The 14,773-nt window shown below is 40.3% G+C and overlaps 1 protein-coding gene across 3 annotated transcripts in view; it reads right to left on the minus strand.

The window, feature by feature from the left end:
- The window catches only part of TSC1 (TSC complex subunit 1), a 53,375-nt gene that overhangs the window by 6,587 nt on the left and 32,015 nt on the right, over positions 1-14,773 (minus strand). For all 3 annotated transcript variants that reach the window (XM_044992466.1, XM_044992467.1, XM_044992468.1), the window contains 6 exons: positions 10,908-11,484; positions 7,579-7,622; positions 5,077-5,243; positions 3,900-4,082; positions 3,422-3,532; positions 1,422-1,544 (listed from right to left, as the gene is read on the minus strand). In XM_044992466.1, coding sequence (XP_044848401.1) covers positions 1,422-1,544; positions 3,422-3,532; positions 3,900-4,082; positions 5,077-5,243; positions 7,579-7,622; positions 10,908-11,484 — 1,205 coding nt within the window. The remainder of the gene's footprint in view (positions 1-1,421; positions 1,545-3,421; positions 3,533-3,899; positions 4,083-5,076; positions 5,244-7,578; positions 7,623-10,907; positions 11,485-14,773) is intronic.

Here is a 14,773-nt window from a genome sequence, read left to right on the forward strand (position 1 = left end):
GTTACTGAACTTATTAAGGGTTGGCAATTTTCCAGGAAAAGCTAGTTTATGCCAGGACGCTGGTAAATACTAAGTTAAACCCAGTTTAAACTGAGAAAAATAACTGCATCACCATCCAGTAAGTTCAGCAAGCATAAAACAAATCTTTTCAATCGTTGGATACACCCATTCAAAACTGAGGAATAAGCTCGGTCTATCCACTAAATCAAAGTTGGTCTTTTGCTGCATGGCCAAATGGACTGGTAGTTTGCAACTCTGCATGCTTCTGATTGCTCAATGCTTCAAGCCTACAACTCTGCATTACTGTCATTTTCATATAATATTTTTGACTTTTATTTATATAATATTGAAAACAGAAATGAGTCATGACATGAATAACTTCCTTGAGGAAATACCAAACCAAAATGCACAGTCATTCCAATGTTCAGTATAATAATTACATATATTAGTATTATGCCCACTGCACTTTGTTAAGGGTAGTTAGCATGAGCAACTCCATTTTGTAAGTTTCCCTATTTTGTATCCATCATTAACTAAAAACGAGCACATCACATACACAGCTCCCAAGGGCAGCATTAAAGAAAGATAAAGTCAGGAACAGGAAAGAGGATAGGAACACAGCTGTAGTAACATAATTAAGGAAAAATTCTAGCATGCAAGGTAACAGCTGGACTGCGCACTAGCCAGCGCGCGGACAGTGATTAACTGTAATAGGCTAAAGATAAGAAAATGGCTTGTTTATTGGTTAAGGCTTCCGATTCACGAGGGTAGAATGCATTCCTAAAAGGTATATAACTTCTATGTAATCCGTAGCATGGGTCTCTCGCTGACTAGCAGGGGGACACCATGTTCGAACGTTGTTTGAACCTTGCGCAATAAAACTTTGTTATTTGGACACCCTGTAAATCTTTGGTTTTTGTGCCTCAGCCTAGAAATGAACGGTGCGTGGCCTACAGGTATAATTCGCAACAACTTTTACTTTTTATTTATGCAACTCTACATTAATCTATGTATCTACTGCATTATGTAACAACAATCTGAATGTATAACTAAACTTAAGTGTAATGTGGTGTGCGTTAATTAAACAATTTTTAAAATAGAAAGTGCCTTAAACTGTGACAAACTAGTTTTTCCCGGGGCAGTAAAAACCATCATTTGACCTAGTTAAAACTATGCCATCCAAGAAGCTATTTGAAGACAGACTGGATAGCCTGGCATGACTAACACAAAAGCTCTCATTGAAAGTTAAATCATAGTAGTATATTCCTTCATTTGCTTTGAAATTGGATGCAAACATTTATGTCTGTTTGCTGATTTATAAAAAGAGTTTCCTTCTTCACTGAAAAGCCACTACTGAACTTGATGATGATCCTAAGGCAAATCTTTCAAGAAAGGCCTTGCCTGTGACCCACATACTGTACCTTTGTCGTGTCTGCATGCTTGTGCTGCAGCTGTTCCAAGTACAACTCATTGACCTCCCCAAGAACCAGGAGTTGCCTATTCAAGAACTCCATCTGCTGCTGGACTGACTCGCTGTTGGAAAGCTTTAAAAAAAAAAAAAAAAATAGAGTCCACAATGAACAGTTTAATCTTCACACCTGACCTACACTACATCTGGGGGTTATTTTTTACTAAAAAGAAAAAGAAAAAAAATCAAACTATGATGCCTAGGGAAAGTAGCAGGCAATTATGACAATCAAGTGAATGGATGTTACTCAAAGTTGCCGCAGGTAAATTATTGCATCCCATGAGACAAATGCAGCATTTAGTTAGCTTAACCCCTCAGTTTGCTTCAAATAAGGTAACTGCTTCTCCATTTGTATGTGAAGTCCCTTTAGCTTCTGACAGGGGCTCTTTAACATACAGCAAAATACAAGCACATTATGAATTACTCCTGGGGGAATTCTGTGCCACTGCACATGTGTAGAATTTATGCCCCCCTGCAGATTTCTTTACTTCCCTGCAGTAAAATGCCTTTCTGACAGGGAAGCATAGGGAAGCCACAAGAGTGGTCATGAGACCCTCCCCAGCAGTATGTTTTGGGTGCCCAGGGCGGCCGGCCGGCCGAGACGTAAATCACTGTGGGGCATGGGGCAGGACTGTGGAAGACCTGGCCAGTGGCTTCTACCCTGCACCAGGCTCAGCTGCTACTCCCGGCTGGGCTGGGGAGGATGGAACTTCCTTTTCCCCTGCATGGCATCCCGGGTCAGATCAGACCCACCCCCAGACTTCTTCCCCAGTTCCAGAAAGCTCTGCAAACTCCTCCCTCTCACCCACCGCTTCCTACAACCATCGCTCCTCAGCTGCAGGGGAAGGAATCCCTGTACAGGGAGCTACTCCCCCAGCTGCCCAACCCCTGTGCATCCAGACCCCCCCTCACACCCAGACCCTCCTGCCGAGCCTCACCTGCTCATACTCAGAAGCTGCCTGCTGAGCCCCACTCCCCCTGAACCTGGACCACCCTGACAAGCCACCCACACCCAGATCCCCACCCCACCAATGCCCAAGCAGCTGCACCTGGATCCCCACCCCACTGATCCAACTCCCCCAGCATCTGGACTCCCCAGAGTCCCCCACACCCAGACCCCCCTCTGAGCCCCAACCACCTTCACCTGGACCACCCTGCAGAGTCCCATTACTGTTGCATCCAGAACCACCTCCCAACAAGCCTCTGTGCATCCAGATCTCCCCTCCACCCAGATCTCCCACTGAGCCACCCGCACCCAGATTGCCCCACACAGAACCTTCTCAACCCACACCAGGCTCTCCCCACATTAAGCCCCTCCACACTTGGATCCTGCCTTCCTGAGCCAGCCTGCCCACACCTGGTGCACCTGGCATGGAGGGGCAGGGCCCTGGGATGTTTCTGGGACAGGTCCAGTCCTTGCACTGTGTCAGGGCTGGGCGTTGGGTGCAGCCTCACCACTGAGTCCGTAACCCAGGGGAGAGAAAGGGGGGAAGCTGCACAGTGATCTCCCACCTCTTTGCAGCCAGTGGCCTGTGCTCCCCAGTGCCAAGCTGGAACCTCCACACATTTATTTGACAAATAAAATTTGCAGAATTTTAAAATACTGTGTTCGGAGTTTTTATATTTCTGGCACAGAATTTTTAATTTTTTTTGGGCACAGATGCCCTCAGGAGTAATACTGCTCAATCTGTGAAATTCCAAATGTGGGCCAGAGACCCAAATGAGGAGCAAGATTTCAGAAGTATCAGGACCAAGCAAATTTAATTTCTTCAGCATAAAATTCTTCATGCTCTGTGTTCTCACTCATTTAAAATCAATACCATGGAACTGAGTGTGGTATTATGAGGAGCAGCTTATTCAAAGTGATAAAGGCCTTATGAGGAACCAAGAGAAATTTGAAAATGGGTACTAGCAAAAAAGGACACAACAAAAGGGCCACAAAGGGAATCATACCTTCTGAGAAACTTGGCTGAGAAGCAACTCTGTGTGACACACCTTGTTGTTGGCTTTCTTTAATTCTAACCTCAAATCTGCAATCATATTCCTACAGTCCTTCAGCTTGGTCTGTTCAAATAGAAAGCAAGAGGCTTAAGGTTCTGAAACTGTATTACAAACCTAGCAAAATACACATTTGGCAGGATGGTCAGCATTCCTCTCACACAGCATAATCAGCGGTTACAGACTAAACACTAAAAATGATCATTATCTACGGACTAGTTAAAGGCACGCAATTTGCCATTTCAAAGCAAAACAGAACAGAGCCACAAAGAATGGAATCAACTTAGATGAATTTTTAACTGCATGTTGTCTTATTTGGATTGAAGTGAGAGGTTTAATATACTTAAGAGCCATTTCATACCAGATCATTGGGGGGGTATTTTTAAAGCTATGTTATCTGTTCAATATAGCTTTTCCATGCTATGTTTCATACCTGCAATTCCTGGCTCTGGTTGTAGAATTCTTCCCTGTCATGTTGCAGCTGTCGGATCTGGCTGTGAAGCTGAGCCACTATATTATCATGCTCTTCCTGAAACTGGTGGTACCTGGCCTGCTCTTTCTGCAGACTAAGCTTCAAGGACTGGATATCTTTCTCCTGTAGTTTCAGCTGATCTTTCTGTCCGGAACCATATACCAAAAGTCAGATGACCAAATTTTCTACTTCAACTAGTACATCAGAGACCACTGCCCCAGCTCAACCACCAAATAAAGGATCAAAAACAAAACCCACTAATAGCAGAGTCTTCAAACTTGGCTATGTTACAGCACTTTAGTATGTTCCTCATATAAAAAGGTTTTTTTCTTTAATAAAGAAATGGTTAAAGGTGCCAGGCTGAACATACTGGAAACTGAAGTTACATCCACAAAATATGGTCAGCAGTTATATATGTTCCTCCACATCACCCCATGCTCCAGTGGTGACCTAAAGGGACAGCCTCAGGGAAGAGAGGGTAGTTCCATTTCTAATAATTATTTAGTTCTTAGCCTCTTTGCTGAGACTGCTACAAAGATCCCAATTTACATGACAGCTTTTATAATGTGGACATAACTTCAATCTTGTTTGAATTCTTATTTCACATGGACTCCACACCGCTAAGTTTCCATCACTAATTAGGGCCAGATTCAGAGACTCAGAGAGAGAACACACTTGAAATACTTAGTTTTCTGCCAGCATTCCTCCTCCTGAAATGGAAAGCATGTACCTCTTCAGGAAACTTAACAAGGTTACTGGCCTAATGTTAAGACTGCCCAAATGTTAAGCAAGCAGAACACTGACTGTTAAATCACAACATCTTTCTAAGCAAAGTTTGGCAGTTATTTAAGCCAGTTGGCTTCTTCATGTATGTGTTCAGTTCAATGCCCTTTACAGTAAATTTCCAGTTTCAGCTAATCACAATGTATCAAAATTATCCACAATCCATTCCACAAAAATTGGAGTGTTCGAAGGTTACTTTAAAAACAACAACAAAACTTCAATAATAAATACTTTAAAAGATTTTAAAGTTCTATGATACTATAGTAGATGTTGTCTGGGGCAGGTATTCATAAGATTTGATAGTGATGTATTGGTAGCACTTCTTGGCATGCACAGCACTTAAATCCTTGCTCACCATGGCAGCATTATGTTCCTCCAGTGCTGTTGCTTTGATCACTTTCCGCAGGAGTCGCCGGTTCCGAAGGGCATGTTGTTGCCTTTTGAAGCGCTCATACAATAACTGGTTGTGTAGCAAAAGCAGCTGGTTACGCAGTGTGTGAATCTCATCTGAAGGGGGAGAACCTAGACAGGAGTTAAATGACAGAGCAAAGGTTACTGCTAAATATATTGGATTCTATTACACACATTCAAATTTACATCCTCATTCAGGCCCATTCTACTTTTGCAGGGTTATTTTTTAACTGCAAAACTGAATGGAAAAAATTAGGCATTTAAATAAAGGTATCAATAGTTAGTACAAAACTTTACATGTTCAAAGCTTTATACAGTCTTGATTCCTCATCATACCCACAGTTCATAGGTACCAATTTATTATCTACATTTTACAGATGGAGGTAAAGTTTTCTAGAATGCTTACATGGCTTAGCCCTGGTCTATAGTGTGTGGGGGGGAAGATATCGATCTAAGTTATGCAACTTCAGCTAGTGAGTAACGTAGCTGAAGTCGACGTACTTAGATCGACTTACTGTGGTGTCTTCATTGCGGTGAGTTGACTGCTGCCACTCCCCCGTCGACTCTGCCTGCACCTCTCGGGGTGGTGGAGTACAGAAGTTGACAGGAGAACGCTTGGGGGGTCCACTTATTGCGTCTAGACTAGACGCGATAAATCAACCTCCGCTGGATTGAGCTCTGCCCGCCGATCCGGCGGGTAGTGTAGACATACCCTTAGATACTTTAGAAAGTGTGACTGAGATTATGTCAATACTACAAAGTGAAAAAAAACTCACGGCACCAGGTCTCAGAGCCTGGGTCAACTGACTTGGGCTTGCAGGGCTCAGGCTGCCGGACTGAAAATAGCAGTGTAGACCCACTCAGGCTGAAGCCTAGGCTCTAACACCCTCCCCTCTTGCCAGATTTCAGAGCCCAGGCTCTAGCCTGAGGGGGAATGTCTATACTGTTATTTTTAACCCTGCAACCCAAGCCAACTGTCCTGGGTTCTGAGACTGGGCTCCACGTTTTTTTTCTTTGCAGTGTAGACCTAGCCTAAGCTACCTAAGTGCCACTGACTTCCAGTGCTACCTAAGACACTTTTGGAAGTTTTACCCACAGAATTTGAAAGAACTGATTTCCATTAAGTTACACAGCAAATCAGTGACAGAACCAGAATTTAAATTAGAATTTAGGACCTTCCAATTTCTAAGGCTGTGGCTCATTCCTCCAACCTACACAGCCTTCATAATTATTAAAAAAAAATGCAACAACTCATTTAAAGCCTGAAACTGAAGTCTGTTTCCCTGCCAACATTTTCTCCTACATTACATGTTTTTGTCACGAGCAACCTGCTCATGAGTGGCTTACATGATTTTTTTTGGGAAAGAGTAATGAGAAATTGTAGGACATGGCTTTTACTGCATCAGCTAAAAGTGTTAAGATTGAGATTACCCTCAAGCCATTTAAAAATGTCAGTTTTAAATATTTCAGGAGAGGATGTCTTCCAAAAAGCCACTGGAAAGATTTCAGACAGACCAATTTCACACTCCTTTGTTATTTCACCGTCCTACCTTAGTAAGACAGATTTATCTAAAAGCATTTCTAAGCACAGGCAACATTTAAAAGTTTTCTAACAGTGTACAGGGTAGGTTTTTGATTGACAAAACTGTGCTTAAGTCAGTTATGACTTCAGTGGAGCTTCCGGATGCCTCAGGTGAAGAAAGAGGAGGGACATATTTGAATTAAGGGAACCAGACCAATATGTCCAAAAATGACTTCTGCTCTAAAACCCTGCTGCCTCCTAGTTATATGGATTTTTCAACTGGCTCATATTTTTTAATCTCCCTAGAGGAGTAAAGATCACCAACATGGAAGTCAAAAGGAAGCCTAAGATGACAAAACTGTGAGATATATGTTAAATGGTGAGGAAAGATTTCAGTTTTAGGCTCTCTGACTTATGATCAGTTGGGGGTGGAATGGGGGGAATATTTAAATAGTTCTTTAAACCAGGTGGAATTCAGCTTTAAAACTGAAGAGCCATTCACCTCAGGAGTATTCGTTTCTACATAGGTGGCCATAAAAACAAAATCATAAAAGAGAATCAGTGTCTCTTTGAAGAAGGCCAGTATATGCAATTGCAGATTTGATAATGGGCATGAGTACCACTGCAATCTGGTGGGTGAAAAAAGCACATAGTAATATTCTTGGTTCTGTTGGAAAGTGATGATTACTTTTCCTAAGAGAAAGAAACTTGTAATGTTGAAACAGAAAGGTGCATCATCTCCTGAGCAGATAAACTACATCCTAATGACGGTCACCATCCAACTTCAGTGTGTGAAAAGAAAGAAGCCAAATAAATATGCAGTCCATCATTTAATTAACCAAGTAGAAGAAGATACAAAGAAATGCATTTTTTTACTTATTATGGACTACATTTATGGTCCTAAACCAAGAAAAACTTGTTTACCTCCAAAGTGAGTCCAGTCAGCAGATTTGCTTGGCAGAGGCAATCTGGAAATAAAAACACAGTATTAATAGTTTATACACTGTAAGTGAACACTTTACAAGACAGATTGAAATACAGTCCCTGTCCCTAAGGCTTTGTAATCTAACAAATGAAACATCATACTAGAGAATAATTCAGATGAGAGGGTGTAAAGATCACTGCAAGAAGTGGGCTTTAAGGAGGAATTTGAAAGACAGCAAGGGTGCTTGGTAGACAGAAAAGGAGAGACTGTCCCAAATGTAAAAAGCAGCTTGAGAAAGGGGCGAAGCAGGAAGTAGAATAAGGAGATGAAGGGAGTGCATAATAGGAAATTAAAACAGACATGAATGTATCCATATATGACTCTCCCTTCTTACACCTTGGCCCAAACAAGTTTTTCCAGTTCCTGACTTTCACACTGGGGGAAGGAATTGCTATGCTTCTCCTGGCCACTAGACTTCGTCCTGCTACTGGATACCTAATTCTGCCCTCATGAACAACTTTATCTAAGGGCATGTCTACACTACAGACTTTAAACTGACACATGTCCACACTACCCTCCTTCAGTCAGTGGTGCGCATCCTCCTCTGGAGTGCTTCCACTGACTGAAGAGGGGTAGTGTGAGAGAGGGGGGCGGGGGCTGAGAGCCAAGGCTCTCAGCTCCATGGAGTTCCCCACCAGGAGCAAGGGGACCAGCCACCCCCTAGGATTCTTGACTCTCCGCTGGGAGCAGGGGCCGCTGCTCAGGCTTCTCAGCTCCCTAAGTGGGGAGCCAGGCATGGGCAGCCTGGCTTCCTTCTCAATTTCAGGGCTCCAGCAAGACAAGACAGCCAATAGCAGCATCTACAGACACTGTGTTGCCCTACACCGACAAAACACCACCACGAGAGGCGTAGGGTGAGTTATGTCAGTGTTGACGGGCACTTTTATATCAGCAGGACACGGCTGTAGTGTGTACACTGATATAATTAGGTTGACGTAAGCTCAACCTAACTGTCTCAGACAAGCATCCAAGCCACATCAGAGACAGGCAGCCAGTGGACCCCACTTCCTCACCATCAGGTTTAGTAACACAGCTGAGCTCCATCAGCAAAGGCAGCAAGAGTCCTTCGGTTATGCACAGACTCATAGATTTTAAAGGTCTGAAGGAACCATTGTGATCATCTAGTCCGACCTCCTGCACATGGCAGGCCACAGAACCTCACCCACCCACTCCTGAAATAGACCCAGAACCTCTGGCTGAGTTACTGAAGTCCTCAAATCATGGTTTAAAGACTTTATGTTACAGAGAATTTACCATTTATATGAGTTTAAACCTGCAAGTGCCTTATGTCTCAGGCTGCAGGGGAAGGAGAAAACCCCCAGGGTCTCTGCCAATCTGACCCAGGGAGAAACTCCTTCCAACACCAAATATGGCCATCAGTTAGACCCTGAGCATGTGGGCAAGACCCGCCAGGCAGATACCTGGCAAAGAATTCTCTGTAGTAACTCAGAGCTCTCTCCATCTAGTGTCCCATCTCTTTTTTTTTTTTTTTTTGCTACTGACAGTAGCCAATGGGCCACATGCCATTGTAGGCAATCTCCTCATATCATCCCCTTCATAAACTTATCAAGCTCAGTCTTGAAGCTAGGTAGGTTTTTGGCCCAGCAGTGCTTCACTTGGAAGGCTGTTCCAGAACTTGACTCCTCTGATGATTAGAAACCTTTGCCTAATTTTGAGCTGAAACTTGTTGATGGCCAGGTTATAACCATTTGTTCTTGTGTCCACATTGGTGCTTAACTTAAATAACTCCTCTTCCTTCCTGGTATTTATTATTCTGATGTATTTATAGAGAGCAATCATATCTCCCCTCAGCCTTTTTTTGGTTAGGCTAAACAAGCCAAGCTCTTTGAGTCTCCTTTTATAAAGTAGGTTTTCCATTCCTCAGATCATCCTAGTAACCTTTCTCTGCACCTGTTCCAATTTGAATTCATCTTTCTTAAACATGGGAGACTAGAATTGCACACAGTATTCCAGACGAGATCTGACCAGTATAATGGTACTAACAATTCCCTGTCTCTACTGGAAATACCTCGCCTGATGCATCCTAGGACTGCATTAGCCCTTTTAAAAACTGTATCACACTGACAGCTCATAGTCATCCTGTGATCAATACACCCAGGTCTCTCTCTTCCTCTGTCACTTTGAACTGATAAGTCCCCAGCTTATAGCAAAAATTCTTGTTGTTGCTCTCTAAATGCATTACCTTGCATTTTGCTCTGTTAAATTTCATCCAATTTTTATTACTCCAGTTTACAAAGTTATCCAGATCTTCTTGTACGATATTTTGGGTCCTCCTCGGTACTGGCAATACCTCCCAACTTTGCGTCATCCGCAAATTTTATTAGCGCACACTCACTTTTTGTACCAAAGTCAGCAATAAAAATGTTTAATAAGGTTGATTCCAAGACCAGTCCTGACAGTTCACCTTCCAGTATCACCCATTGTAGTATCACCCCTTTAACCAATTCTTTATCCACCTTTCAATTCTCATATTAATCCCCATCTGCTCCAATTTGGCTAATAATTTCCCATGTGGAACTGTACCAAATGCCTTACAGAAATCCAGGTAGATTAGATCTACTGCATTTCCTTTGTCTAAAAGATCAGTTATCTTCTCAAAGGAGATCAGGTTAGTTTGGCATGATCTACCTTTTGTATAACCATATCGTATTTTATCCCAATTGCCGTTCATCTCTATGTCCTTAATTACTTTCTCTTTCAAAATTTGTTCCAAGACCCTGCATACAATTGAGGTCAAACTAACAGGCCTGTAGATTCCTGGATCACTTTTTCTCCTTTATTAAAAATAGGAACTATATTAGCAATTCTCCAGTCAGAGTACGACCCCTGGGTTTACAGATTCATTAAAAATCCTTGTTATTGAGCTTGCAATTTCATGTGTCAGTTCCTTTAATATTCTAGGATGGAGATTATCTGGGCCCCATTAAGCTGTTTGAGTTTGACTTCCACCTCAGATGTGGTAAATTCTACCTTCATAAAGACATTTTTCTTATGCAGATAAATGTTAAGCTACCATTCTGGCTAGAAAGTTCACTTTCAAGAACTCATGCATGTCCAGCTAGGAACCTCTGAAGAGGTGACTTAACATGAAGCAATTATGCACTTTCAATATAAGGACTACAGAGCCATGTCTGCAGAGCTTCTTGGTTTCCAAGCAAAGCAGCCTTTCAGGCACAGCTACTGATATATGGACTGACAAGGAAAGTGGTAACGAAGTGTTTGCAGAGCAAGGTCTGTAGACACTTACTTGTTGAGCTCCTTGGTATGTGCATCTGCTCCTTGCTGTATCAGTCTATCCAGTACTTCCATTGGAGAGGTGGAGGATGTGCAATCTTCATCCTGGTTTCCCTTGACTTTCTTTAGCAGCTCCTCAGTCTTCTTGCTAACAAAGAGGTAGGCAGTCTTTGGTAATGCAACCTCAAAAAGGTGCTCATATGAGAGAGGCTGCCCGCTCCCAAACCCCATTCTTCTCTGTGCTGGTACTTTGCAAGGGCTGGGAGTGAGGATACTGGTCTCCATAGAGGATTGGCCTACCCTGTTACCAGCAGGGCTTTCATCAGAGGCTCCACAGGGCCTGTCAATGGGAGTAAATGCTTGTTTAGGTGTGTCTCGTGCACCCTCAGGCCCAGATTTGTCCAGAGAAGAGGCTAACGGTTCAGAGCTCAGACTGTGTCCTTGAACACTGGAGGCTACTGAAAGGGGCTTCTTTTGAGAGGCTGGTAAACTCTCACTTGTGCGGTAAAAAGGAGAGTCAAATCCTCCTCTAGGCACCACGGGCTCAGCATCAGCTGTAGTGATCTCAGAGATCTCTTTTGATATTGCATCTGAGAAAAAAAGAAAAGGAATTTAATAGGCAAATAAGCTTTAAAAAAAATAAGTTTGGTGCTGTGTTAAGACAATCCACCTTTCACCCCAAACCAACTCCTGTGAACATTTAGACATCAGTTTACCTGGTATACACTCAGGGTTGCTCTTTGTAACCTGGGATACAAATCCTGTAAACTTTCTTAATGTAAAATTAGAACAGGGTACAATTTCAAAACTGAGGGATGCAAATTAACTCATGGCTTTATGACAGAGAGATGAATTTTTCACAATGTAATTTGAGTTCTTAAAACTTTGGGAAGGTTTTTGAAATTGAAATGGACCAGACAAAGTATTTGGGAATATGCACAATAGGATGTACATTATTTACCACTATTAAGAGAATAAAAATAAGAGTAGGTTTTATTAAATTGGAAAAGCTAGCTTGTGGGTAAAGCTAGAAATAAAGCAAATAAAATAAACCTGCCTTTCTATACAGGGTGGATAAAAACACCAATTAAAAACATTTTAAAATTGATTTAAATCAGATTTTTTTTAAATTTAGTTAAATACTTAAAATTAAGTTTCAAATTGACAACTTATTTTAAGGCCTAAACTTATTACAAATTACAATCATTTTAATCAACCACAAAAAATATTCAGCAGTTCATATTTGCTGCTAAGTTTGAGGTAGAAGTCAAACCCCTGAATAATAGTGAAAGTCACTGAATAAACATTTGGAACCATAGTTTGTGAAAGTGCTAAACCAGCTTTTGACAGCAGTAGCCTCTTTTGCAGGTGCAGAGAGAATCTTTTCTTCATTTCAGTTTTTCAGCTTCCAATCAATTTCTTAACACTGAAATGAACTAGTTGAATAAAGCAGGAAAGCTTGTTTTCCTCTTCCAATCTATGAATAAAAACTAGGTATGAAAAAATGAGATCTATTAATTCTAAAATCTTGAAAGACATTCTGACCAGAAATCATCAGTTCAATTCACTAACTACAGATAATACTTCACTTAATAAAACTGTTAGTTTTAAATGCAAAGATTGTTTTGATAAGGTTTTTTTAAACATATCCAGCACATTTAAGGTAGTTTTATTGAATAAAAAAATTAAATGTTATTTTGTGCATTTTAACTGAATTCGAATTTCTATCCAAATAGCGCTTTACACAAATCACAAATAAAAAAAAAAATCAAGTCAGTAAATAAGAAATCCATCATTCACCATTTTCTAACAATAAAAAATGTGAAAATTCAGAAACCAAATAAAGGTAAGTTAAGCTATATAGTTGCTTAAATATAAGTATATAGATATAGTGTATCCTCCTGGTTATCAAAAAGAAGCACCAAAGTCTATGTAAAAAGACTATATTTAGTTACAAATCAACATGTTTTAATGGTTGTCAACCAATGAGAATCAACTTTTCATTAGGAAAGTAATTAAAAAGTATAAAGATCTCTCTCTCTCTCTCTCAAGGTTCCTGCTTGCTGATTTAAATCATGATCAAAACTGGTGAAATCAATTCGCTTTGTTTCTAGAGTTTTGTTTTTTTAATTTAATTTGAGTCTCTGTCAATTAAAGTTCCAAAGAAGAGTGATAAATTTGTAAATATATTGTTCAGTTTACCCATAGGAAAAACACGCCTCTGAATTAAAAAGTCATAAATCTGTAAGAAAAAGGGAAACTAACTATACTAAACATGGAAAAACTGTTACATCGTCCCTTATAGCACTAATATGAAGAAAATATTGAAAGACACCCTATCAACACAATGTATGTGAAGACAATACTATGAAACTGACCACTGTCTCACTCAAAATAGGGTTTTAAGTGGTACATAAACCTTGCAATAGTCCTCTGCATAAGAGTGAATTTTCCACATAGCAAGTCTGTTTTTATACAAAAAGAAAATATTTGCTTATCCTCTTATAAGTTTGTTTTTAGAAATTTTGGCAGAAAGGAAGTTCTTTTCCTTTTCTGCTAACTACTTCCTAATAAAGAATTTGGATTTTTACTTGTGGGGAAAGAAGGCTGTTGTGAATACTGGAAATAAGGAGGACTGCCTTTAGGATGGAATAATTTTTCAAAGGAGTAGTTGGGGTACTGCAACAATTTTTTTTGAAATAATGGCTATCCCTGTTTATGGATCTAGAAAATACAGATATTATGCTGTTTTACAGAATAATCAGAAAACTAACAGAACAGGGATGGAAAAAAATGCAAGTTAACCTCTAGATATTAAAAAATATATAAATTTTTGGAATAAAATCTTAAAGGAGAGTGAAAAGAGATACTATAAGTGCCTGATCTAAAATCCATTGAAGTCAATGGAGTCACTCCACTGACTTCAACAGACTTTGGCTCAGGCCCCAAATAAAGTCACTAGAAGAAAATCTAGAGTAGTGCCATCCAGCCTGGCATGCTAATTAAGGAACATAGTAAAGTTTTATTTCAAAATTATCTTGATCAGAAAATTTTAATAAAGGGACTATGTAATCATCATGTATTTCAGGGGTGGGTGCGCAGAAGTAGTTCATTCTTACAAAATGTAAATTGTAATATCCTAAAATTAAGATAGTTTGATCTCTGATATTAAAATAAATACATTTTTCACTTGGCTGTAAATGGTAATTTTTTTTTTAAACCAATGCAAAAAAAAGACTCAATTAGGGACTTACTGGTTGTCTCAAAGTCAGAAATTCTTCCCAGATTAAAAAGAGGAAATACAGCCAAACACTAGTCATGTAAAGAAGGGTTTACTATTATTTATGTATTACATTTACTTCTGAAATAATCTGATTTTTACATTGATACATATGTAAACGATAATGATCACTAAGAGGAGTCTTGCATAAAAGGAGGAGGTTTCACAAATAGAACAATGTTTAAATGGACCGGGAAGACAAAGCCAATAGGGAGGGTTACAACAATTAAGCAGGGCAGTGTGGCTCAGTATACCCTGACAGCAACAATTTCTTTCAGAAATTAAGGATATTTCATTCCCATCCAAAATTTGTGCAGAGTTGCTGTACATCGAACATGAAGTGTCTTGATTTATGTGGGAAGAGTTGATAAGAAGCAAGGTGAAATTAACTATACATTTATGCCACTTTTGGAACACTTATCAGGAAGAAGCTGGTATCCCCAATAGGTTCCCTGAAGCCACACATTTTCTTCTGTCTGCAGTAATCAGTAATACTCATTTATATCTGGCTTGATAAAATTAAAAGGTCTGAATCGTCAAACTCAGTACCATACTAGCTCGAGGTCTAAATGCATATAAAACCTACATAAGGATACCAA

This window comes from Mauremys mutica, chromosome 18 (assembly GCF_020497125.1).
Source record: "Mauremys mutica isolate MM-2020 ecotype Southern chromosome 18, ASM2049712v1, whole genome shotgun sequence".
NCBI lineage: Eukaryota > Metazoa > Chordata > Testudines > Geoemydidae > Mauremys > Mauremys mutica.